Raw genomic sequence first — 25,832 nt, 5'->3', positions numbered from 1 at the left:
AGACATAGAAGGGAGCAGTAAAAAATGGCAGTGTAGAAGCAACTGGCTTCTGGTAGACTCTGTAACAAGCCCTCACCCAGATGGGTCTGGAATATGTCCAGAGAGGGAGACTCCACAACTCCCCTGGGCAGCCTGTTCCAGGGCTCTGCCACCCTCACAGGGAGAAGATTCCTCCTCATGTTTAAATGGAACTTCCTCTGCCTCAGCTTCCACCACTGCCTCTTGTGCTGTCCCTGGGCATCACCCAGCAGAGCCTGGCTCCAGCCTCCTGCCACTCACCTTTACAAGGACAGAGAGTTATTACCAGTCCCATTTCTACAGCCAGAAGAAGGGCAAGGAGAGCCCTTCAGCACATCAAACTTTCTCTTCCTCAGCTGCTTTCAGCAGTGCACGTTCCAGCAAATCAAGACAATGATGGCAATTCAGCAGCACCATTTCTAACCCAACCAAACGTTAAAAACCAATTAGCTCCATGCCTTTATGATTATTTCACCACGGACAATGAGGGTTCTTCTACTTAAGGATTCCAGTAGCTGTTCATTGATCTATGTAGCTGCCAGCTCAATGCATTTCCAATACAGGAGAGCACTGAGAGCTCAGCTAAAAGCACTCCAGCCCCATCTAGATCGATATTTAAACTCTTAACGTTCTCTATCCTGCCTTTTTAGTGTGTGGAGAGCAATCCAGGGTTCAATAGAGAGTAAAAGTCTGTTATTATTTCTAATGGCTGTGCTGATGGCAAAAGCAAGTACTGATAAAACACTTCATAGATGGGAAGGGGCTCTTGAACGTGTCCTGCTACACACACACAGAGGGGATTGTGTTAAAAAAGGCTTCCTCCATTTTGGAAGGCAGTGAAGGTGCAGAGTCTTTTAAAGAACAGTTCTGTTCCAGGCAGAATAAAAATGTTGTTTGGTTGAGAGGATCTGACCTGGAGTAGCATTTCAGCACTGCTGCTATTCAGAAAGAGAAATCCAGGCAGAAATGAACTGATTAGATACAGAAGAGTACATCAGGGACTGGAATGAGCTGCCCAGGGAGGTGCTGGAGTCACCCACCCTGGATGTGTTTAAGGCTGGTTTGGATGTGGTGCTTGGGGCTATGGTTTCAGGTGAATCTTGTAGAGCAGGGTTCTAGGCTGGACTTGGTGACCCTGAGGGGCTTTGCCAGCCTGGATGTGTTTAAGGGTGGTTTGGATGTGGTGCTTAGGGCTATGGTTTGAGGTGAATCTTGGAGAGCAGAGTTCTAGGTTGGGCTTGGTGACCCTGAGGGGCTTTGCCAGCCTGGATGTGTTTAAGGCTGGTTTGGATGTGGTGCTTGGGGCTATGGTTTCAGGTGAATCTTGTAGAGCAGGGCTGTAGGCTGGACTTGGTGACCCTGAGGGGCTTTGCCAGCCTGGATGTGTTTAAGGCTGGTTTGGATGTGCTGCTTGGGGCTATGGTTTCAGGTGAATCTTGTAGAGCAGAGTTCTAGGTTGGTCTTGGTGACCCTGAGGGGCTTTGCCAACCTGCATGTTGCTGTGATTTGGAGAAACAAACACACTGCAGCCAGGGCATCATCACTGATCTAATGGGGGAACAAAAGCTCTCTGGAAAACCTCTGGAGTGGGACAAGAAGCAGATGTGTATCAAGAAGACTGTGAGTATCAAAGAGGAGGGAAGCCTCCCAGGCATCCAGCAACAGAACAAGGGGACACAGTCTCCAGTTGTGCCAGGGCAGGTCTAGGCTGGATGTCAGAAGGAAGTTGTTGGCAGAGAGAGTGATTGGCATTGGAATGGGCTGCCCAGGGAGGTGGTGGAGTTGCTGTGGCTGGAGGTGTTGAAGCCAAGCCTGGCTGGGGCACTTAGTGCCATGGTCTGGTTGGTTGGGCAGGGCTGGGTGCTAGGTTGGGCTGGCTGAGCTTGGAGGTCTCTTCCAGCCTGGCTGATTGATTCTCTGATTCTATGAAATGAACCAGTGCCATGCAAACATGAAAGACAAGGCCCCTGCCTTTGCACTCAGCTCCTCTCAAACAGAACTCAGCTCTGTTCCTAATAACTTCCTTACTGCCTCTGCAAGTAGAAGAGAGAGAATCCAAACCCCCAGCTGCAGAGCACCAAAGTTCCTAATAATATTGCACACTCTGCAACACCACCAACCCCAACAGCATTTTCCACTCTGCTGCAACATGTGTTTGGCAGGACAGATGTGAGCTTCCTCAGACTGCTCTGGGAGCTGGTGGGATGATAGCCAGCTCCAGTCCAGAAGCCATGTAGTCACATCAATGCAGCACTGTGCCTCAGCTAATAAACCCTGCCTAATAAGGCACAGTTTTCAGACCAGGGCTGGTTTATTCTGGCCAGTTTGGTTGTTTCACAGAGACTTTATCTGTCTATGCCTTTTCTTGTGGCCCTAATTAGAATCATAGAATGTCAGGGGCTGGAGGGATCTCAAAAGGTCATAGAATGGTTTAGGTTGGAAGGGACCTCAAAGGTCATCCAGTTCTAACCCCCTGCCATTGGCAGGGACACCTCCCACTAGAACAGGCTGCTCAAGGCCTCATCCAACCTGGCCTTGAACACCTCCAGGGAGGTTGTGGAGCACAGAAGCACCCAATGTGATCACCAACCCTTTTCCCTGCCCTAAACATATTCCTTACACTTCAGATTTTCCTCTTCACCCCTCTGGTTAAATGACAGCTGGCAGTCCCCTGACTGAGCCAACCTCAAAAGACCACAAACCTGGAGCAGCAGCATTGTGCAGTGGAGGACTTGGAGAATGCAGTGGGAGGGAGGAGGAAGAGTGTGCAGGGAACAGGAGATGGAATTCAGCCTCCTGAGCATCTCACTTGGCTGGCCCTCCAGACAACACAAGCTCTCTAAGGACTATAAAAAATGAGCTAAGAGTCCAGCAGGCAGGGTAGAGGAACTGGCAGCCACACAAGGTCTGGCTTTATAACACACAAAAGAATAATTAAACCCTGACTTTACTAATAAGTAGCCTCCACTTTCATCAGGAGACAGCTCTTGCAAATATCCCCACCAGCTATGAAATGGCAAGCAGGAAATGAAAGTCACAGAGTGCTGCAGTGGGCTTACAGATAGATCCTTTCATACCCACCACAACTGGGACACAATGGCTGTGACTACAAGTTGGGGAGGGGCAGGCAGGGGGAGAAAATAAGTGAGTTAAAGATTAAAACCTTGATGCTGGTCACTGGTATCACCTGGAATGCAGTGGATGCACTTTAATGTCAACCACATCACAGAAACATAGAATGTTAGGGGTTGGAAGGGACCTCCAGAAGTCATCCAGTCCAACCCCCCTGCCAGAGCAGGATCACCCAGGCCAGGTCACACAGGAAGATATCCAGGTGGGTTTGGAATGTCTCTAGAGGAGACTCCATGACCTCTCTGGGCAGCCTGCTCCAGTGCTCCATCACTCTCACAGTAAAGAAGTGTCTCCTCATGTTAGAGTACAATAGCATCAACCAGGTTGGAAGAGACCTCCAAGCTCAACCAGTCCAGCCTAGCACTCAGCCCTGGCCAATCAAGCAGTAAGTGAGGAACCCTCAGTGTTCCACTGGAGAAGACACTGAACCTGCTCACCACTGGATACTCCAAGTGTTTTTGAGGGTGCTTAGGAACTCACCTCCTTGAAACTGGCTCCTTTGGGTGCCATCCTGCAGTCACCTACTGACTCATAAACACCAATATGGGGCTAAAGATTGGCTACTGTACAAGCAAAAGCTACCCTGAGATATGTAGATTAGTATTTAAAGGCTTAAGCTGCTGAGGGAAATTCACACCTTGCCTTTCATCGGTGCTGTAAGCCTGCAGCTTTGTCTTTAAATCTTGCTTATTAGCTTACAAATGCTGCCTTGCAACAGCCCGAGTAACATACAGCCTGGTTACCTGCCTGCTGGTCAGAGCTACCACAGCCTGGAGCAAGAACAGGTTGTTCTTAGAATCCTAGAATCAGTCAGGGTTGGAAGGGACTGCAAGGATCAGCCAGTTCAACCCCCATGCCATGGGCAGGGACACCCTACCCTAGAGCAGCCTGGCCAGAGCCTCAGCCAGCCTGGCCTGAAACACCTCCAGGGATGAGGCTTCCACCACCTCCCTGGGCAGCCCATTCCAATGCCAATCACTCTCTCTGACAACAACTTCCTAACAACATCCAGCCTAGACCTCCCCTGGCATAGCTTCACACTCTGGCCCCTTGTTCTGTTGCTGGGTGCCTGGCAGCAGAGCCCAACCCCACCTGGCTACAGCCTCCCTGCAGGCAGCTGCAGGCAGCAATGAGCTCTGCCCTGAGCCTCCTCTGCTGCAGGCTGCACCCCCCCAGCTCCCTCAGCCTCTCCTCACAGGGCTGTGCTCCAGGCCCCTCACCAGCTTTGGCGCCCTCCTGTGGACACCTTCCAGCACCTCAACAGCTCTCTGCAATGGAGGAGCCCAGAACTGGACACAGCACTGCAGGGGTGGCCTGAGCAGTGCTGAGCACAGGGGCACAAGAACCTCCCTTGTCCTGCTGCCCACACTGCTCCTGAGCCAGCCCAGGATGCCATTGGCTCTGCTGCCCACTTGGGCACACTGCTGCCTCCTCTTCAGCTCCCATCTACCAGCACCCCCAGCTCCCTTTCTTCTACAGGGACTCACTAGCAGACCAATAGTTAAGTTGTGCTGTGCCAACACTTGTGTCAACTCCTTAAGGCAGGCACTGGAGGTTTTCAGTCCTTTTTTACAGCATCAGCCACAGTGAGGTCTTGGTCTGAAGTGTTTTGGTTTGAAAACCGAGCCACAAAGCAGCCAGGATGTGTCAGGTTCTACAGGGATCTGCTGGCAGATCAATAGGTGAAAACGACCCCCTGTGAGTAGGGCTACCCCCAGACCACATCCTTGAAATGGGCTTTCACTTACTGACAGTGATTGCATTGGTCTGGGGTTTTTCTTTGTTCTGCAAGGAGATGATAAAATAAAAGCCTTCTGGGAACAGTCCATCAAGGGTAATTTGCTCTGCCACTCACCCAGTGTGCCTCCCACAGGAAAGGAAATGGAAGTGGGAAGAGCAGCCCCCAAGCCACACACACTCACCCAAATGGACCACAGAGTGATAGCTTTGGGACCAGCAGTGAGCACCTTTGCCTCCTTTTAGTTTCTTCCCTTCCCAGCTACTCTCAATTGTCTCCCATAAATCAAAACACATTTCCACCCATTACAGAACATCCTCAATTAATGAGATCATCACCAAGGGGGAAATTCATCTGCATTTCACTGCAAGAGCCCACAACCACAAGCCACCAGTTCTCATGGAAACAATTACTTGCAATTAATGTTGTCCTAATTACACAGGGAACCTGCTGCAAGCAGGTTCCAACCAACCCCACCTGGCTACAAACCTCCCTTCAGGTAGCTGTAGACAGCAATGAGCTCTGCCCTGAGCCTCCTCCTCTGCAGGCTGCACACTCCCAGCTCCCTCAGCCTCTCCTCACAGGGCTGTGCTCCAGGCCCCTCCCCAGCCTTGCTGCCCTTCTCCAAACACCTTTCAGCACCTCAACATCTCTCTTGAAAAGAGAGATTGGCATTGGAATGGGCTGCTCAGGGAGGTGGTGGAGTCCCCATCCCTGGAGGTGTTTAGAAGGAGGCTGTGTGAGGCACTCAGTGCCATGGGTTAGTTAACTAGAAGGTGTCAGGGGATAGTTTGGACTCAATGCTGTCAGAGGTCTTTTCCAACCTGGTTAATTCTGTGATTCTGTGAAATGAAGATACCATGAGGGCAGTGGAACACCAGAACAGGTTGCCCACAGAGGTAGTTGAGGCTCCATCCCTGGAAATACTCAAGGTGAGGCTCAACAGGGCTCTGGGCAACCTGATCTAGCTGAGTATGCCCCTGCTGACTGCAAGGGGATTGGGTTAAAAGGTCTTTGGAAGTCACTTCCAACCCAGACTATTCTGGGATAGTCAGCATTAGAGGTGAACAGTTTTGCAGTGCAGTAAACATCTCTAATATTTGCTGGTTGCAAACCTTTCCTGGTAAGGTCTTTCAGAGTGCAACTTCCCTGCTGCTGCCATCCCAGTCCTCTCCAGCCAGTCCCTTTTTGACCCCCCTCCACCAGCAGCCTGTTAGGCTAAGCACTGCCTTACAAAGCAGCAGCCCCAAACCTCTTACCTGCACAGTTCTGCTCCGGTACCCACTGGACTTTGAGCCCTTCCCTCTGGCAGGCTCGGGCATATGCCAGGAATGACTCACAGTAGCAGTTTTTGTGGACAGGGCACTCGCACATGTCTGTCACACAGGACCTGCAGGACAAACAAGCAAGGAGAGCTTTGGCAGATACCTGTCTGAGGGCTGGAGCTGCTCCAGCCACAGAGCTCCGCGCTGCAGCGCCTGGTGCTGACCGGCAGGGATGCTCAGCGTGTCTCTGCTGCCACATCCCAGTGGCTCAGCTCCTCAGCTGGTGTGTTCACAGCATCCCAGTATCACCAAGGTTGGAAGAGACCTCACAGATCATCAAGTCCAACCCTTTACCACCCAGCTCAAGGCTAGACCATGGCACCAAGTGCCACGTCCAGTCCTGCCTTGAACAGCTCCAGGGACGGCGACTCCACCACCTCCCCGGGCAGCCCATTCCAGTGTCCAATGACTCTCTCAGGGAAGAACTTTCTCCTCACCTCCAGCCTAAATCTCCCCTGGCACAGCCTGAGGCTGTGCCCTCTCATTCTGGCGCTGGCCACCTGAGAGAAGAGAGCAACCTCCTCCTGGCCACAACCTCCCCTCAGGTAGCTGCAGACAGCAATAAGGTCTCCCCTGAGCCTCCTCTTCTCCAGGCTAACCAATCCCAGCTCCCTCAGCCTCTCCTCGTAGGGCTGTGCTCAAGGCCTCTCCCCAGCCTCGTTGCCCTTCTCTGGACACGCTCAAGCATCTCAATGTCCCTCCTAAACTGGGGGGCCCAGAACTGAACACAGCACTCAAGGTGTGGTCTAACCAGTGCAGAGCACAGGGGCAGAATGACCTCCCTGCTCCTGCTGACCACACCATTCCTGATGCAGGCCAGGATGCCACTGGCTCTCTTGGCCACCTAGGCACAGTGTTGCTCTGATGGAAACAAGGCTCCAGAGAGGCAGGGAGTGAACCATGCATAAAGTGGGAGGTGAGACGAAGATCCAAGAAGCACCAGGCAGAGAGAGCCCAGACAACAGTGGGAGGAGGCAACCTCTGGTTCTGAGACGATTTTGTGTCAGCATAAGAGAAAGATTTTTTTATCATCACTCCCTGGAAAGCAATCAGCATTTTACCAAGGACAGCAGCAGCGTTAAGACTTCTGCAGGGAACTTTCCTGTGCCATGGCTGAGAGATCATACACACAAAAACAACCAGGCTGGCAAAGCCCCTCAGGGTCACCAAGTCCAACCTAGAACCCTGCTCTACAAGATTCACCTGAAACCATAGCCCCAAGCACCACATCCAAACCAGCCTTAAACACATCCAGGCTGGCAAAGCCCCTCAGGGTCACCAAGTCCAGCCTAGAACCCTGCTCTACAAGATTCACCTGAAACCATAGCCCCAAGCACCACATCCAAACCAGCCTTAAACACACCCAGGCTGGCAAAGCCCCTCAGGGTCACCAAGTCCAGCCTAGAACCCTGCTCTACAAGATTCACCTCAAACCATAGCCCCAAGCAGCACATCCAAACCAGCCTTAAACACATCCAGGCTGGCAAAGCCCCTCAGGAGCACCAAGTCCAACCTAGAACCCTGCTCTACCAGATTCACCTTAAACCATATCCTTAAGCAGCACATCCAAACCACCCTTAAACACATCCAGGGTGGGTGACTCCAGCACCTCCCTGGGCAGCTCATTCCACTCCCTGACCACTCTCTCCATGAAAAACTTTTTCCTAATGTCCAAGCTAAGCCTCCCTAGCCTCAGCTTGAGGCCATTCCCCCTTGCTCTGTCTCCAGTTACCTGTGAGCAGAGCCCAGCAGCAGCCTCTCCACAATGTCCCTTCAGAACAGCCCCAACTGCCTCAGACTCTCCTCACAGGAGAGCAGCTCCAGCCCTCTGATCATGGTCTTTAACCCTTCCAACCCAAACCATTCTAGCATTCAGCACCACTTGCCACCAAGCTGAGCTGTGGGTGCCCACTGAAGAAGGCAGCAGGCCATGTGCCACTCAAATGAGCCCCTGATTCATTACACACCTAATTACTGCTGCAATTGGTGTTGTCCTCCAGCGTTCAATCCTAATGACAGCTGCTGGGCTCAAGCAGCCACAGGCTTGGCTGGGTAGCACTCATCAGACAGTGGTGGTTTTATCAGTGAATTACAATGGCTAATTATTTTTAGATTGAATTAATCCATTAAGCACAGTTAAATGAAAAATGAGAGTGAAGGAAACCATTACCCACAGCTGCCAAGCCCACTCGAGCAAAACACAACCTCCTTTCTTTGTTGCTTTCTATTGACAGCCCTCAGCTGGGGGGAGAGGTACACTTGAAATCTCAGCCTTCTGTGCTGTCCTAATCCCTTCCCTTTGCAAAGATCTTTGCTGTGCCCACAGCTTTTTAGTCCTTTCTACCCTTTCTGGTGATTGATGAGTTTGAAAAATCATTCTCTGTTACCTTAGGTTCTGCCTTCTCTTTGGTCCTCCCTTGAATCTGATAAATAGGTTCTGTGACACCAACTGCACTTATCTGAATGGACAACAGGAAAAGTATACTCCCATCACACCTTTGGAATGGTGCTGATCATGAAGCCAGAATGCACACTGGATCCTCACCAATACAGCAAAAACATCCTTAGCATCATAGAATCGTTTTGGTTGGAAGACTCCTTCAAGATCCATCAAGTCCACTGGGCCCAGTGCTCTTTGACATCTTTGTCAGGGACATGGACAGAGGAATCAGTGCAGCCTCAATAAGTCTGCACAGGGCACCAAGCTGTGTGGCACAAGAGACTTGCTAGAGGGCAGGGATCCATCCAGAGGGAGCTGGGCAGGCTGCAGAGCTGTGCCCAGGCCAACCTCATGACATGCAACAAGGCCAAGTGTAAGCTCCTGCACCTGGGTGGGTGCAATGCCAAGCACAACTCCAGGCTGGGTGGGGAATGGCTGAGAGCAGCCCTGAGGAACAGGACCTGGGGGTCTGGGCTGATGCAAAGCTCAACATTTCACTCTGAAATGGGTCAAGAACTGGCTGGAGGACCAGGCCCAGAGAGTGGTGGTGAATGGTGCTACATCCAGTTGGCAGCTGGCACCAGTGGTCATAGGATCATAGATCATAGGTGTTCCCCAAGGACCCAGATGTGGCCTCACCAGGGCAAAGAGAACCTCTCTCAACCTAATAACCACAGCCCTTCTAATATGCCCCAGAATGACACTGTCCCTCCTGGCCACCAGAGTACATTGCTGGCTCACAGTCAACCTCCCAGCAACTAGGATCCCCAGATCCTTTCTCCCTTTGCTGCCTTCCAACGGGTCCAAGCTACACTGCTCCCTGGGGAGGTATCCAGGTGAGGTAGAGAAGGATGTCCCTGCTGACTGCAGGAGGGTTGGACTGGATGACCTCTGGAGGTCCCTTCCAACCAAAGCCACTCTATGACTCTGTGTGGTGGTCCAAAAGACAACTACAGCTCTCTTAAGCACACATTTACATTTCCAGCTGTCTGTGATTGAGAGAGTGATTGGCATTGGAATGGGCTGCCCAGGGAGGTGGTGGAGTGGCTGTGGCTGGAGGTGTTGAAGCCAAGCCTGGCTGGGGCACTTAGTGCCATGGTCTGGTTGATTGGCCAGGGCTGGGTGCTAGGTTGGGCTGGCTGAGCTTGGAGCTCTCTTCCAGCCTGCTTGATTCCATGATTTTCACAGTGCACGTAGCACAGGACTCTTCTCTGCCCTTTGTGGGAAACTTGGAGGCTTTCCACGGTTTGCTATGGAAAAGGGCTGCTGCTGGAGGCGTTGCTCAGCCGCTGTGCTTTGAAGCTGCGGCAGCAGAGCCTGCCTGCGCCTTGGTCCCCCCCAGGGCTGTGTCCTGCAGCTGCCGGATGCCTTCACTTTCACGGATCTCCCCTGGCTACAGTTTGTGATTAGACACACCCAATTAGCACCATCCCTGACACACAGCCTGCAGGCAGCACCGAAGAGCATCGCAGGGAGCTACCGGCTGAGGGCGGAGAGGTTTGCTGTGCCCTGGTGCTTGTTCGGAGCAGGGACTCCAGATAAGGGCACCATCAGAGGGTAGAATCAGCCAGCTTGGAAGAGAGCTCCAAGCTCAGCCAGTCCAACCTAGCACCCAGCCCTGGCCAAGCAACCAGACCATGGCACTAAGTGCCCCAGCCAGGCTTGACTTCAACACCTCCAGCCACAAAGACTCCACCACCTCCCTGGGCAGCCCATTCCAATGCCAATCACTCTCTCTGACAACAACTTCCTAACATCCAGCCTAGACCTCCCCTGGCACAGCTTGAGGCTGTGTCCCCTTGTTCTATTGCTGGGTGCCTGGCAGCAGAGCCCAACCCCACCTGGCTACAGCCTCCCTTCAGACAGCAATGAGCTCTGCCCTGAGCCTCCTCTGCTGCAGGCTGCACCCCCCCAGCTCCCTCAGCCTCTCATCACAGGGCTGTGCCCCAGGCCCCTCCCCAGCTTCATCACCTGGTCCATGCAGACCTCTGAGAAAGCAAACTCACCACAGGCCTGCACTACACACTGCTGAGAGTACTGGCCAAAAGCCTTTGGCTAAAGCCAAAAAGAGTGCTCTAGAGATACACACACACACACAAACACATACATATATATATAACCTTTCCATAAAGAGCATCCTATGCCAGAAATGCAATTTACTGCTTTAAAGCCAGCATTACCCACAAGAATATGGTAAAAATGAACCATTCTAGAACATTTTCCCACAACTGCATCAGCATAGCACTGCCCTAACACCTCTTTATAACCTCTTCTAACATCTAAAAGCAACAGGGAGAGCATACAGATGGAGCCAAGAACCAAGCAACAAAGGAAACAGAGCAGCAAGCATTTCTTCTTCCTGCTGATCCCAGCACTGCTGTGTCAAGCAGGCTTTTTGCATCTATTGCTTGGACCCACCCAGGCATCTGTTCTGTTTGGTGCTGACAATGGAAAGGTTGGCTAAAATCCCTCCACAGGGAGGGACTGTAAGCCAACTGTGGCTGAGGTTTAGCCAACCTCAGCCTGAACTGCGTCTGAGGAAGACAATGAAGTCTCATGCTGGGCTCCAAGAAGCATCTGGCATGACTCAGGCTGTTTTCTTAGAGCTGAAGGTCAGAGCACAGCTGAGAGAGGGGATAGAGAGAGTATGGAAACACCTACCACAGCCCTGCAGGAGCTGGCCCCTGGCACTCCCTTTGACTTTCAGAAAGTGGCAGAGAGTTTTAGCATCATAGAAGGGTTTAAGCTGGAAGGGAGCTCAAAGCTCAGCCAGTTCCAATCCCCTGCCATAGGCAGGGACACCTCACACTAGTACAGGTTGCTCAAGACCTCATCCAAACTGGCCTTGAACACCTCCAGGGAGGTTGTGGAGGACAGAAGTGCAGAATGGGATCAAAGATCACATTTGGTGCTTCTGTGCTCCACAACCTCCCTGGGCAGCCTGTGCCAGTGTCTCACCACCCTCACTGCAAACAACTTCTTCCTCACATCCAGTTCCAATCTCCCCCCTGCCACTTCAAACCCATTCCTCCTCATCCTCTCATTACAAGACCTTGTCAATAGTCCCTCCCCAACACTCCTGTATTCCCCTTCAGATCCTGGAAGGCCACTCCAAGGTCTCCTGGAAGCCTTCTCTTCTCCAGGCTGCAGAGCCCCTACTCTCTCAGCCTGTCCTCAGAGCAGAGCTGCTGCAGCCCTCTCAGCATCTTGGTGGCCTCCTCTGCACTGGCTCCAACAGTTCCATGACTTTTTAGGCTGTCAGGGAGTGACAGGACATGGGGAAATGGAGCAAAGCTGGAGGTGAGGAGATCCAGACTGGATGTGAGGAGGAAGTTGTTGAGCAGGAGAGTGGTGAGAGGCTGGAATGGGTTGCCCAGGGAGGTGGCTGAGGTCCCATGGCTGGAGGTGTTTCAGGCCAGGCTGGCTGAGGCTGTGTGCAGCCTGCTCTAGGGTAGGGTGTCCCTGGGCATGGCAGGGGGGTTGGAACTGGCTGCTCCTTGTGGTACCTTCCAACCTTGACTGATTCTATGACTCTATGAAATGACTCCAACCTGACTGCCTGGGCTTTCACCCGAGCAGACAGAGAGCCCAGTAGTGTGTTCTGGGTGACACCTGAGAAAAGCCAGATGGTTAGCAGAGGCTTGTCAGCATCTTAGATGGAGCCTCAGAAGTTACTGAGGGGTTTTGAAGCTGTAGCCCTGCAGAAAGTTAAACAACACTGACCCCCTGTTTGCACACTGCCACAGCCACGAGCCAGGCATGTGAAACAGAACTGAATTCAGTCATGCCACATGGAGCTTCACTTTGCTGCTCTTGCCAACCTGTTGTTCAACTTAGTTCTGAACTTTGATAGAGTCACAGAATTGTCAGGGTTGGAAGGGATCTCGAGGACCATCCAATTCCAACCCCACTTTCAGGACGTGGCAGAGAGTTTTAGCATCCTAGAAAGGTTTAGGTTGGAAGGAACCTCAAAGCTCAGCCAGTTGCATTGTAGCCAGGTGGGGTTGGCCTCTTCTGCCAGGCAACCAGCAATAGAACAAGGGGACACAGCCTCAAGGTGTGGCAGGGCAGGTCTAGGCTGGATGTTAGGAGGAAGTTGTTGGCAGAGAGAGTGATTGGCATTGGAATGGGCTGCCCAGGGAGGTGGTGGAGTGGCTGTGGCTGGAGGTGTTGAAGCCAAGCCTGGCTGGGGCACTCAGTGCCATGGTCTGGTTGGTTGGGCAGGGCTGGGTGCTAGGTTGGGCTGGCTGAGCTTGAGGCTCTCTTCCAACCTGCTTGATTCTATGATTCTAACCCCTGCCATGGGCAGGGATACTTCCCACCAGATCAGGCTGTGCATAGCCACATCCAGCCTGGCACCTAAAACATCCAGGGAAACCAAGGAGACAGGCTTTAAATCTCCCCAAAAATCCAAATTCAAAGCAGATCACCTCCTCCTCCTCCCTACTGACAAAACACACTGTGGCCCTGCTATGCTATCTGCCATAGAACTATGACCTATCCAATAACAAGCACAATGAGAACACAAAGCAGGAACTATTTCTGAAGTGCAAGCATAAACTGAAGTTATCTTCAGCTTTTGATGAGGACTCAGTGTATATATTTCCAAGGAGGTCTTGTGATAGAACAATAAACAGGCTGGCTAGTTTAGAAACTCACATTCTTTAGCTCTGCAGAGCCTACTCCCTGCCTTAACCCAGACAAAATTAACTTCACTCATGCACATTTTTCCTCTAGGTGGCTGCAGAGCATCTAAAAAAGTTGCTGGCATGAAAGAGAGAGAGAGCAAGGGGAAAAGCAGACAGGAGACTGCTACTCAGAACTCAGCTTTCTTCCTCTCCTGGCTCCCCTCTCAAACCGAGAAGCACCAAGCTAGGAGCAGCTGTGGAGCTGCTGGAGGGTAGCAGAGCCCTGCAGAGGGACCTGGCCAGGCTGGATGGGTGGGCACAGACCAATGGGATGAGATTGAACAAGGCCAAGTGCAGGGTTCTACACTTTGGCCACAACCACCTCAAGCAGTGCTACAGGCTGGGGATAGAGTGGCTGAGAGCAGCCAGGCAGAGAAGGACCTGGGGGTGCTGGGAGAGAGGAGCTGAAGATGAGGCAGCAGTGCCCAGGTGGGCAGCAGAGCCAATAGCATCCTGGGCTGGCTCAGGAGCAGTGTGGGCAGCAGGACAAGGGAGGTTCTTCTGCCCCTGTGCTCAGCACGGCTCAGGCCACCCCTTGAGTGCTGTGTCCAGTTCTGGGGTCCTTCATGCAAGAGAGATGTTGAGGTGCTGGAAGGTGTTTGGAGAAGGGCAGCAAGGCTGGGGAGGGGCCTGGAGCACAGCCCTGTGAGGAGAGGCTGAGGCAGCTGCACATAGCATTTTGAATCCAAGCCAGGATGCCTTTGGCCTTCTTTGCTGCCTGGGCACACTGCTGCCTGGGCACACTGCTGCCAAAACACAGCAGCAGTGCTTCTATGGTCTCAGCTGAGACTCAACAGACCAGAGAGAGAGGCTGGGCACAAGAGTTTGATAGTAGTCTGGGGTCTCCAGTCAGTCTGACTTAGCCTGCTGCTTCACAGGCTAAAAGCTTTGGATAAGAGATGCTCTGCACACTACCACAGGTCTTCAACCTTCCTGCATGTGAGTTCTCTACTGCAAAACACCACACAAAGCCTGGAAATACAGTGGATGAACCAGCAGCTCCAGTAAAAAGGATGGGGATTTTCCTACCAACAGTGCAGAAGCCAAGATTCAGAACTCTCATCACAGGCTTTGAAGTGTCCAGACACTTTCAGGACACAACTAAACACCAAATTCAAGCTTCCTGACTTAAAATGCTATGAATTAAACATTCCTGTGCTAGACACAGTGACTCCACGACACAGCATCCTTGGCCACAAGGACATTACACAGGCAGAATGACCTCACCCTGAGGGAGGTGGGATGACATGATAGAAGCAGACAGAGCCAAGGTTTGTTCTCACTCATGACCACCTCACCTTTCAGTTTGGGCACAGTCATTCACTTGGCTAGGTACAAAAGCAGCTCTGGTATGAATCAGCAGTCTTTAAAAAGACTTTCAGACACATCCTGCCAGGCAGGAGCATGAGCAAACCTTCCCTGTCACACAGCAGCCACTATCATGGGTTCTTTTCCTACTCATCTGCCCAGTAGCTAAATTCACTACTGTGGGTTCTTTTCCTACTCATCTGCCCAGTAGCTAAATCCACTACTGTGGGTTCTTTTCCTACTCATCTGCCCAGTAGCTAAATTCACTACTGTGGGTTCTTTTCCTACTCATCTGCCCAGTAGCTAAATCCACTACTGTGGGTTCTTTTCCTACTCATCTGCCCAGTAGCTAAATCCACTACTGTGGGTTCTTTTCCTACTCATCTGCCCAGTGGCTAAAATAAGCTCTGGACTTCAAATCCTAAGCATCTGAATTTGACTTTGCCTCTTCTTGTTGGCTGGGTAAAAACTTTATGGAGCAGATTAGTGCCTGAGGTGAGCCATGATGAGTGCCCTGCCTGATGGAGCCACAAAGCCAAAAGCTGCTAAGAGATCACAGAAGCACAGAATGTCAGGGGCTGGAAGGGACCTCCAAAGCTCATTCAGTCAATCCACCCTGCCAGAGCAGGATCTCCTAAAGCAGATCACACAGGAACACATCCAGGTGGGTTTTGTATATCTCTAGAGAGGGAGACTCCACAACCCCCCTGGGCAGCCTGTTCCAGGGCTCTGTCACCCTCACAGGGAAAAAAATTCCTCCTCCTGTTTAAATGGAACTTCCTCTGCCTCAACTACAGGGCTGGGTGCTAGGTTGGACTGGCTGAGCTTGGAGGTCTCTTCCAACCTGCTTGATTCTATGATTCTATGCTTGCCCCTTGTGCTGGCACTGGGCATCACCCAGCAGAGCCTGGCTCCAGCCTCCTGGCACTCACCCTGCACATCTTTATAACCATTGCTGAGGTCACCTCTCAGTCTCCTCTGAGCAGCAGAGCCTCAGCTCCCTCAGGCTCTCCCCATAAGAGAGATGTTCCATTCCCTTCAGCATCCTGGCTCTGTGCTGGACTCTCTCAAGCAGCTCTCAAGAGCTGAAGCAGCTTGTTAAGAAGCTTGCTGCCTAACTTGGCAGGGCTCACAAGCTGCTCTACAACCTTCTCCCTGGAGAAGGAGAAATTGCCAGTTTCATGCCCCTGAGGAGAGGGAGGTGGCATGGCCACAGCAAAGGAGCCCATACAGCTTGTCTTCTGAAGCAAGCCCAGCTGGCAAGAGAGGGACAAGCCAGAAGGAAAAGCTGTTGCTGGAGGTTATGCAGGGCTCATAGTTCATATTCCCCACAAGTCCTCAGGAACCACAATGTTTGGAGTCCCTCCCTCTGAGAGGCCACTGGTTTCTTCCCTTTAAGGTGATTATGTGGCACCCTGGCACCCACTCAGCACTTTGCTTCCATGGCTCTTGGCACAGGTGGGGAGCCCAAGGGCCCATGTGTAAAGCATGAACAGATTAGCTCTGTCAAAACAAAGACCCTGGGTTTGTGCCAGTAAGGAGACTAAAGAAAGAAAACAGAAGAGGAGGGAGCAAGGAAAGTGCAAAACAGAGTGCAGGACATCCAGAAGGAAAACTGGGGTTTAATAGAACCTTTCCAGTTTTCCATCAAGCTTTGGCCACTTGCAGTGGAGCACAACTCCCTCATCCCCTTAGGATGGGTCTGGTTTATTGTGGTAGGAAAGAAACTCAGCTTATTCCTACTACTGCATGAAGTGTTTCAATCCCCAGCCAAAGAGGCAGAAGTCTTTAAAAGCCCCCTCCTGACTGGTTTTCAGGCACTGTTCTGGGCCCACTGGTTTAATGCTTTCTCATTTAGTCACACACAGAAGAAACTTCTATTAGCAAGCAGTAAGAAAATGACAAATGTCCACATCATAATGGATGAGATGAGATGAGATGAGATGAGATGAGATGAGATGAGATGAGATGAGATGAGATGAGATGCACCCAAGTGTTTCTCTGGATTTCTTCTGAGACACTCAACCAGAGTGAGCAAAGGAATAGAAGAGAGGAGGAGGAACTGGTTATGAGGTGGAGTGGCTGTGGCTGGAGGTGTTGAAGCCAAGCCTGGCTGGGGCACTTAGTGCCATGGTCTGGTTGCTTGGCCAGGGCTGGGTGCTAGGTTGGGCTGGCTGAGCTTGGAGCTCTCTTCCAACCTGCCAGAGTCCATGATTCTATGATATGACTCTGCTTCAAGAGCAAACACACTCAGAGAAAGAGGAAAGTACATCAGAGTGGTACCAGCTCTGGTTAACAAAGATCTCATATACAACATGCAGGTGGAAGACAGAGAGAATTTGGTACCATACACTGGAGTGTTTCTTCTGAAGTATTTTGAAGAGCAGGTGTCCAAGAGCCACCATACTGCAATGCAGAACAGGATCCATTGGTCCTGGCCACATCTCTGAGAGAGGCTGTGAGAAAGCAGAGGTTCCAAGCCAGCTGCATCCAGAGAAACCACAGAAATATGATTCTAAGGAAATGGAGGCTCAAGAGAAAAACCCACAGCAAATATCTGCAGATGCAGCAAGGGCTGGATCAAGAGAATGATAGGATCACCCAGGTTGGAAGAGAGCTCCAAGCTCAGCCAGCACAACCTAGCACCCAGCCCTGGCCAACCAACCAGACCAGGGCACTAAGTGCCCCAGCCAGGCTTGGCTTCAACACCTCCAGCCACAGAGACTCCACCACCTCCCTGGGCAGCCCATTCCAATGCCAATCACTCTCTCTGCCAACAACTTCCTCCTAACATCCAGGCTAGACCTGCCCTGGCACAGCTTGAGACTCTGTCCCCTTGTTCTGCTGCTGGCTGCCTGGCAGCAGAGCCCAACCCCACCTGGCTACAGCCTCCCTGCAGGTAGCTGCAGGCAGCAATGAGCTCTGCCCTGAGCCTCCTCTGCTGCAGGCTGCACCCCCCCAGCTCCCTCAGCCTCTCCTCACAGGGCTGTGCTCCAGGACCCTCCCCAGCTTTGGCGCCCTCCTGTGGACACCTTCCAGCACCTCAACATCTCTCTGCAATGCAGGAGCCCAGAACTGGACACAGCACTCCAGGGGTGGCCTGAGCAGTGCTGAGCACAGGGGCAGAAAAACCTCCCTTGTCCTGCTGCCCACACTGCTCCTGAACCTCCTCTTCTCAGGACAGCAATGAGATGACCCCTGAGCCTGCTCTTCTCAGGACAGCAATGAGATGACCCCTGAGTCTGCTCTTCTCAGGACAGCAATGAGATGACCCCTGAGCCTGCTCTTCTCAGGACAGCAATGAGATGACCCCTGAGTCTGCTCTTCTCAGGACAGCAATGAGATGACCCCTGAGCCTGCTCTTCTCAGGACAGCAATGAGATGACCCCTGAGCCTGCTCTTCTCAGGACAGCAATGAGATGACCCCTGAGCCTCCTCTTCTCAGGACAGCAATGAGATGACCCCTGAGCCTCCTCTTCTCAGGACAGCAATGAGATCACTCCTGAGCCTGCTCTGCTCAAGAGGGCTGTAGTCACACACTCACACAGCACCTACCAGCCCTCAGGAAAAGAGGAGGAAAAAAAAAGAGAGAGAGAGAGAGAGAGAAGTACTGAGCCTCATGGGTGGAGGAACATCCTTTTCAAGATCAGAAGTCGAGGAGCCACAAACCCCGTGTCAAAAGGCACTAGCAGAGGAGGCTGTGCATGCTCGCTCCTCGACATCTGCGCTAAGAAGCCACTTAAGTAACCATGCAACAGCATGGCAGGAACATCTGCAGCACGCAGCCCACCAGCTGTGCAGCAGTAATACTCTGGAGTAGCCAGAATGCCTTTCATCTGCACGCTGCAAAGCTCTTCTCCCAAACAAATTAAGCCTCACGACACCACTGCGAGCTCCTTCTCCAACGGGAGGATCATTTCATCCTGCGCCCCGACGCCCTTGCTGCCAGGATGAAAGCTAACACCTGCTCAGCAGCTCGCTCAGAGCTCACACAGTCTTCATCATGGGAAGTGGCAGGAAGAAAAAAAACCCCATCCCCCCTCCAAACCTTGTAGTGGAGTGCAGAAAGACTTGAGGTGGTTGTAATTCCGTGGGGAGAAATGAAACTCAGCAAAGCAGGGCTCTGCCACCCCCTTCCCCCCCAGCCTTTACCCTAACTGGACATGGAAGTGTTGGAGCCAGTCCAGAGCAGGCCACCAAGATGCTGAGAGGGCTGCAGCAGCTCTGCTGTGAGGACAGGCTGAGAGAGTTGGGGCTGTGCAGCCTGGAGAAGAGAAGGCTTCCAGGAGACCTTGGAGTGGCCTTGCAGTGTCTGAAGGGGACTACAGGAAGGCTGGAGAGGGACTATTGACAAGGTCTGTTAATGACAGGAGGAGGAGGAATGGGTTTGAAGTGGCAGAGGGGAGATTGAAAGTGGATGTTAGGAAGAAGTTGTTTGCAGTGAGGGTGGTGAGACACTGGCACAGGTTGCCCAGGGAGGTTGTGGAGCACAGAAGCACCCAATGTGATCAAAGATCACAGGCTTCCCAGGGAGATTGTGGATCACAGAATCACCAAATGCAGTCTTCAGTCACATTGGGTGATTCTGTGCTCCACAACCTCCCTGAAGGTGTCCAGAACCAGGCTGCATGAGTCCTTGAGCGACCTGTTCTAGTGGGACAGGGGGTTGGGACTGGCTGAGCTTTGAGGTCCCTTCCAACCTAACCCATTCTATGATGCTTATGCCCAGGGGCTGCTACTCTTTGGTGCTCCTCTCACGTTGGCAAGAGAGAGCTTCCTCAGCTATACACTCGTAGGGGTGTTTTCAGAGGTCCTCAGCAGCACAGAAACACCTCTCTGGGTTGTGTACACTCAGGAAAACGTATTGCTGTCAGCTGCAAAGAGCTTTCCTTTGTACTCCTTCAGATGTGTTTTTACAAGGCATCCTGATGATTACACTGCAGCACTGCCTTCCAAGGCAGCAGGCCAGCCACTAAGCCCTAAAACAAACTCCTTGCTGGGTGTGCTTTCAACCCTGCAGAGGGCTCCACGTTAGCAGTGTCCTGACCTCACTCGAGTTATGAGATCTGATTGTGCATTACTCAGGAGCTGTGAGAAAAGTCTGGAGAACGTAACACCTGTAGATAGGAACTAGTACAGACACCTCACAGAATCACTCATCTTGGAAGGAACCTCCAAAGCTCATCCAGTCCAACCCTCCTGCACTCAGCAGGGACATCCTCCACTAGATCAGGCTGCTCAGAGCCTCACCTTGAACATCTCCAGGGATGGGGCCTCAACTATCTCCCTGAGCAACCTGTTCCAGTGTTCCACCACCCTCATGGTGCAGAACTTGTCCCTAACATTCAATCTAAACCTGCTCTTCTCTCATTTCAAACCACTGCCTGTGCCTACAGGGCTTTACAAGTAGTCCCTCTGCAGCCTTCTTGTAGCCCCCTTCAGGTGCTGGCAGGCTGCTATTAGGTCTCTCTGCAGCTTTCTCTTCTCCAGGCTGAAGACCTCCAGCTCCTTCAGCCTGTCCTAGTAGCAGAGCTGCTCCAACCCCCTGATCATTTCTGTGGCCCTTCTCTGAACCTGCTCCCTCAGGTCCATGTCCTTCCTGTGTTGAGAGCTCCAGAGCTGGATGAGGTCTCACCAGAGCAAAGACCTTAGGAAAAGCTTATCCTACACATGCTAGAACTCAAAATGAGAAGGTGCTAAATTTTGGGGGGGGGTGTTAAAAAGACTTAATTCTTCTATTCACTGCTTTCAAACATGATCAAGGAAAGGCCTTCATGAAACAAATGGACAAGAGCAGCATACAAGAGAAAAAAAAATGACTGTCCCTAGTGAAAGGGAACATTTTATTCCCCCCAAGTAATTCAGGCTATTTTATGGTTTGTTTGAAATGAAGCAGTCACTGCTGGCAGGACAGTGAGCAACTTGGCACATGTGGCTGGTTGCATCCATGGAGAAAAGAACTAAGTCTTTCTTGAGACAAGTTAAGTGTGAGAGAACTGTTTCAGAGCTGGTTGTGGAGGATGAGATGTCAAAAGCAACTGGTGCTGGCCAAGCACACCTGGCCTTACAGGCAAGCAGAGCTTTACCCTGGCCTTCAGCAGAGTTATACCAACACCCAGGGCTTCTGGGAAAACCTCAGCCATGAGAAGAGCCTTCTTTGCTCAGGCCAGGCTGTGTCCTCCTTAACCAGCTTTTCCAGAGAGGCTGGCCTAAGGTTAAGCACCACACACCCAGCTGGGACAGGCTCCCATACACTGAGTGTAGAAGAGCTTAAAGTGCAGTCCTTAGCAAAAAAAAAACCCAGTGCAGCTGTTTGCTCCAGGTCCAAACACCCTTCACAACTTCTTAGAAACACAGGCCAAGGGCCAGATGCAATTCTCCTTGAGCCACAACACAAAACCCTCACTCACAGCCTCACAGCCTCAGGAGCTAGGGTCCAGTAGGGATCAGTGTCGATGCTGCTCTCAGAAGGTTTAAGTTTAAAGGTAGATGTTTGTCTGCCTCTGAAGAGCTTAGGGCACTGTGTGGCATAGGGATCTGGGGGTGCTGGCAGAGAGGAGCTGAAAATGAGGCAGCAGAGTGCCCAGGTGGGCAGCAGAGCCAATGGCATCCTGGGCTGGCTCAGGAGCAGTGTGGGCAGCAGGACAAGGGAGGTTCTTGTGCCCCTGTGCTCAGCACTGCTCAGGCCACCCCTTGAGTGCTGTGTCCAGTTCTGGGCTGCAGGCATAGGGTGGCATGGAAATGCCAACCATTTGGGAAGCAATTTGTCCCACACAACACACAAGTCATGGTTTCAGCAGGGGGAGAATGGCAGAGCTGGCTCTGGCCCCACCTGCCATCCTCCCCATCACTGTCCATCACAAGGCACTTCATCGCTCTTGAGCTTACACTTCAGACCATAGAATCATAGAATCAGACAGGTTGGAAGAGAGCTCCAAGCTCAGCCAGCACAACCTAGCACCCAGCCCTGGCCAACCAACCAGACCATGGCACTAAGTGCCCCAGCCAGGCTTGGCTTCAACACCTCCAGGCACAGAGACTCCACCACCTCCCTGGGCAGCCCATTCCAGTGCCAATCACTCTCTCTAGCAAAAAGTGACTTCTAACATCCAGCCTATGTCTCCTCCAGCACAACTTGAGACTGTGTGCCCTTGCTCTGTTGCTGGTTGCTCTGCATGGCAGCAGAGTCCCTCTCTCAGCTTTTATTTTCACTCCCAGCACATTCCTGAAGGTGAACAAAATGCACAGCTCACACCCCATGAGCACAGAGTGACAGCAGAATGGTGTTTCTAGGACACACACACTCCCTAGGGCTTCCCCTGCTGCTGCCTACAGCACAGCAGAAAACCTCTCTGGTCTTGCCAAACCTCAGCCCTCCACAAAGTTGATTCTATGATTCTAAGGGTAGGCATAGTGCACAGACTTCCAGAAGCAGCAGAGGTGGGAGATCATAGAATCACAGAATGACAGAATGTCAGGACCTGAAAGGGACCTCCAAAGCTCACCCAGTCCAACCCTCCCTTGCCAGGGCAGGATCATGCAGAGCAGATCACACAGGAACACATCCAGGCAGGTCTTGAGTATCTCCAGAGGGGGAGACTCCACAACCCCCCTGGGCAACCTGTTCCAGGGCTCTGTCACCCTCACAGGGAGAAAATTCCTCCTCCTGTTTAAATGGAACTTCCTCTGCCTCAGCTTCCACCACTGCCCCTTGTGCTGGCACTGGGCATCACCCAGCAGAGCCTGGCTCCAGCCTCCTGCCACTCACCCTGCACATCTTTATAACCATTGCTAAGGTCACTTCTCAGTCTCCTCTCCTCCCAGCAGCACAGCCCCAGCTGCCTCAGGCTCTCCTAACAGAGCTGTTCCATTCCCTTCAGCATCTTTATGGCTCTACCTCGTTGCCATTATCATGTTACTTGTCTAGTATTTACCAGACTTTATAGCCTTACCCTGTTCTGGCCCAGGGTCTTGCCTGTGTCTCTCTAAGTTAATCAAGTCTGAGCTATCCAGGGCAAAAATGAGGTCAGGAGGGGTGACATTCAAAAGGGGGAGTTTGTCTTGACAACAGAAGAAACAAGTGCTGTCCCCTCTTGCAGTCTGAAATAAACCAGCAGCAGTTTTCCAGCAGCCTGATGAAAGAGCTGCTAAACTGACTAGACTCCATCAATCATGATGACAATCCCAGCAAACTACCCTGCTTTTCTGGTTCTGCTGTGCAGTAAAGTCACCCAGAGATGTTTTTCCACTCGTGAAACAAACAGGGAAATGTCAGGTTAAAGGCTGAAGAGAACTTGGCTAGGAGCAACCATAGAATCACCCAGGCTGGAAGGGATCTCCAAAGGTCATCCAGTCCCTGGCCACCCCTTGAGCGCTGTGTCCAGTTCTGGGCTCCTCCATTGCAGAGAGATGTTGAGGTGCTGGAAGGTGTCCACAGGAGGGCGCCAAAGCTGGGGAGGGGCCTGGAGCACAGCCCTGTGAGGAGAGGCTGAGGGAGCTGAGGGGGTGCAGCCTGCAGCAGAGGAGGCTCAGGGCAGAGCTCATTGCTGTCTGCAGCTGCCTGCAGGGATGTGGGGTTGCCAGGGTAGCTGGTGGGGTTGGGCTCTGCTGCCAGGCACCCAGCAACAGAACGAGAGGACACAGCCTCAGGTTGTGCCAAAGGAGGTCTAGGCTGGATGTTGTTAGGAAGTTGCTGGCAGAGAGAGTGATTGGCATTGGAATGGGCTGCCCAGGGAGGTGGTGGAGTCTCTGTGGCTGGAGGTGTTGAAGCCAAGCCTGGCTGGGGCACTTAGTGCCATGGTCTGGTTGGTTGGCCAGGGCTGGGTGCTAGGTTGGGCTGGCTGAGCTTGGAGCTCTCTTCCAACCTATTTGATTCTATGATTCCAACCCCCTCTGCAGTCAGCAGGGACATCCTCAACTAGATCAGGTTGCCCAGAGTCCTCTTGAGCTCCACCTTGAATATCTCCAGAGCTGGGGCCTCAATCATTGCTTCTTCAACTGTGGTGGGTTGGGAACTCCCACCCTCCTGTGTTGGCATTTACCAGACCAGCTCAGACAGCTTGGAAGTAAGATGAAGCTCTACTTACAGCAAAGCTACATTTACAAGCATATGTACACAATGCATTTACAAGTATCTACAATTACAGGCCAAGCAGAAAGAGTACAGAAGCCCAAATTCCCTCCTGGACCAAGAAACTGCCTCCCACCCTGCTGCTGATGGGGGAAGCAAGGGTGGGAGGAAAACAAAGGCTTCATCCACTATGTGCCCTCCCAAAGTGATAAACAGGGACCCACAAGTGTTTAGGCACTTGTTGGTGCCTTGCCCAAACAAGGGTGAGCAAGGCCTGGGGTCACCCAATATGGTCAGTTTGGCAAATGCCATTTTGATTGGTGACTCTCTGTGGCCAAAGAGGTTGACCTTTGCAAGGTGAGACAAGCCTCTGCACTCGGGCAAGCACTAGAAACGGAGCTAAGTTGCAAGCAGTTGTGCTGCTTCTGCCTGGCTGCCTCTGCCTTGCTGCTCTTGGCCAATACAGAATGGTTTAGGTTGGAAGGGACCTCAAGCATCATCCAGCTCCAACCCTCACCATAGGCAGGGACACCTCCTACTAGAGCAGGCTGCTCAAGGCCTTATCTAACCTGGCCTTAAACACCTCCATGGACGAAGCAGCCACAACCTCCCTGGGCAACCTGTGCCAGTGTCTGCCTCATGCTTCAGACCAGCTTAGCCCTGATCATTTGGGCTTGAACTACCTGGAAACTGAAGTGCCTCAAGTTTCCCAGGGGAAGGCATTTAAGTGCCTCCTGACGTGGCAAGAAGTGCCACTGCCATGGTGCTCTCTGCACATCTGCAAGAGATCCTGCCTGTACCTCTGCAAACCTCCCTGCCAAGAGCAACCAGGACCAGCTCAGAGATATCTGCCTCTTTCCCAGCACCCTGGGAAGATCTGGAGGTCTCTTCCAACCTGGTTGACTCTATGATTCTACAGAAACTGCCAGGCTTGTAATGAGAGCACCCCCTGGAGCCATGGTCCTAGCTCTCTGCATGGACCACATCACAAAGGGGCAGCCTCTGTAAAGACATCCACTCACCCAGCAACAGCCAAAATCACTGTCTCAGTTCTGATGCTCTTGCTGCACTGTCAGTCACACTCTCAGCCTTATCTCTGATAGGACAAGGGGCAATGGTATAGCACAAGAAGCTCCACCTCATCATGAGGAAGAAATTCTTTACTGTCAGGGTCCCAGAGCCCTGGCACAGGCTGCCCAGAGCCCTGGCACAGGCTGCCCAGAGAGGTTGTGGAGCCTCCTTCTCTGGAGCCTTTCCAGCCCTGTCTGGATGTGTTCCTGCACAACCTGCACCAGATTCTCTGGTCCTGCTCTGGCAAGGGGGTTGGACTCAGTGATCTATAGAGGTCCTTTCCAACCCCTAACATGCTGTGTTCTGTGATCTCCAGGGAGCTCCCAACCACTTCACATTCTGGTGGGAGTGCAAATTCCTGCAACACAAAGCAAACGGTGCTGGGCCCCAAAGCAGCCCTTTCCCCAGTAAACCACACAGGAAAACTGATGGCTCTCTGCAAGACCACATGGCAGAACTGAATCTTTTCATCCTAAATCCACTTTTATTGCTGTTCCCAACCATCACAGCATGCAATTCAGAGAAGGCAGGCACCAGCTAAGAGGCAAACAGCTTTCATTTGTGAATTGCAGATGAAGCACCCAGCTGCTACCCTGAGCACTGGACTCTGCCCTGCTTCACACACACTCTGAAATCATCAATTCAGTCACCCAGCTGAAACAGTGCCATATCTAACCTCTCCCATCAAACCCTTGCCCCAGCAATGCTGCCACCAGCTTGCAAACACTGACATTACCAAAGGTATTGGGCTCTCTGGAGACCTAACCCGAGCAAAGCAAGCCCCTCCACAAGCCTATTCCTGCTCTCTGTCCAATAACTGGGCAATGAAGGCAAGGTGAAAACCCCAGTGCTGAGCCAATGGATCAGCTGCCAGGAAATTTCCAACTGCTCCAAGCTTGAGGGCCAATGGAAACCATGACAAAGTTCAGAAGAAGGTCACTGCTTAAAAACCTCTTTCTAAAGGGAGCTCTTGTTATGGTTTTTCTTTTGCAAGCATCCAGCAAGAGCAGAGAGAGACACAGAAGAAAAGAGATGCAAAAGA

At 52.1% G+C, this 25,832-nt stretch overlaps 1 protein-coding gene across 3 annotated transcripts in view; it reads right to left on the bottom strand.

Annotated features, from left to right (window-relative positions):
* BMPER (BMP binding endothelial regulator) overlaps window positions 1-25,832 on the bottom strand; it is a 161,703-nt gene that overhangs the window by 908 nt on the left and 134,963 nt on the right. For 2 of the 3 annotated variants that reach the window (XM_064169888.1, XM_064169889.1), the window contains one exon: window positions 6,148-6,278. The exons of the other annotated variant lie outside the window; for it this stretch is intronic. In XM_064169888.1, coding sequence (XP_064025958.1) covers window positions 6,148-6,278 — 131 coding nt within the window. The remainder of the gene's footprint in view (window positions 1-6,147; window positions 6,279-25,832) is intronic. 3 annotated transcript variants of the gene reach the window in all.

Source organism: Pogoniulus pusillus, chromosome 32 (genome assembly GCF_015220805.1).
Source record: "Pogoniulus pusillus isolate bPogPus1 chromosome 32, bPogPus1.pri, whole genome shotgun sequence".
In the NCBI taxonomy this organism is placed as follows: Eukaryota; Metazoa; Chordata; class Aves; order Piciformes; family Lybiidae; genus Pogoniulus; species Pogoniulus pusillus.
This window is presented reverse-complemented; position numbering and strand designations above follow the sequence as displayed.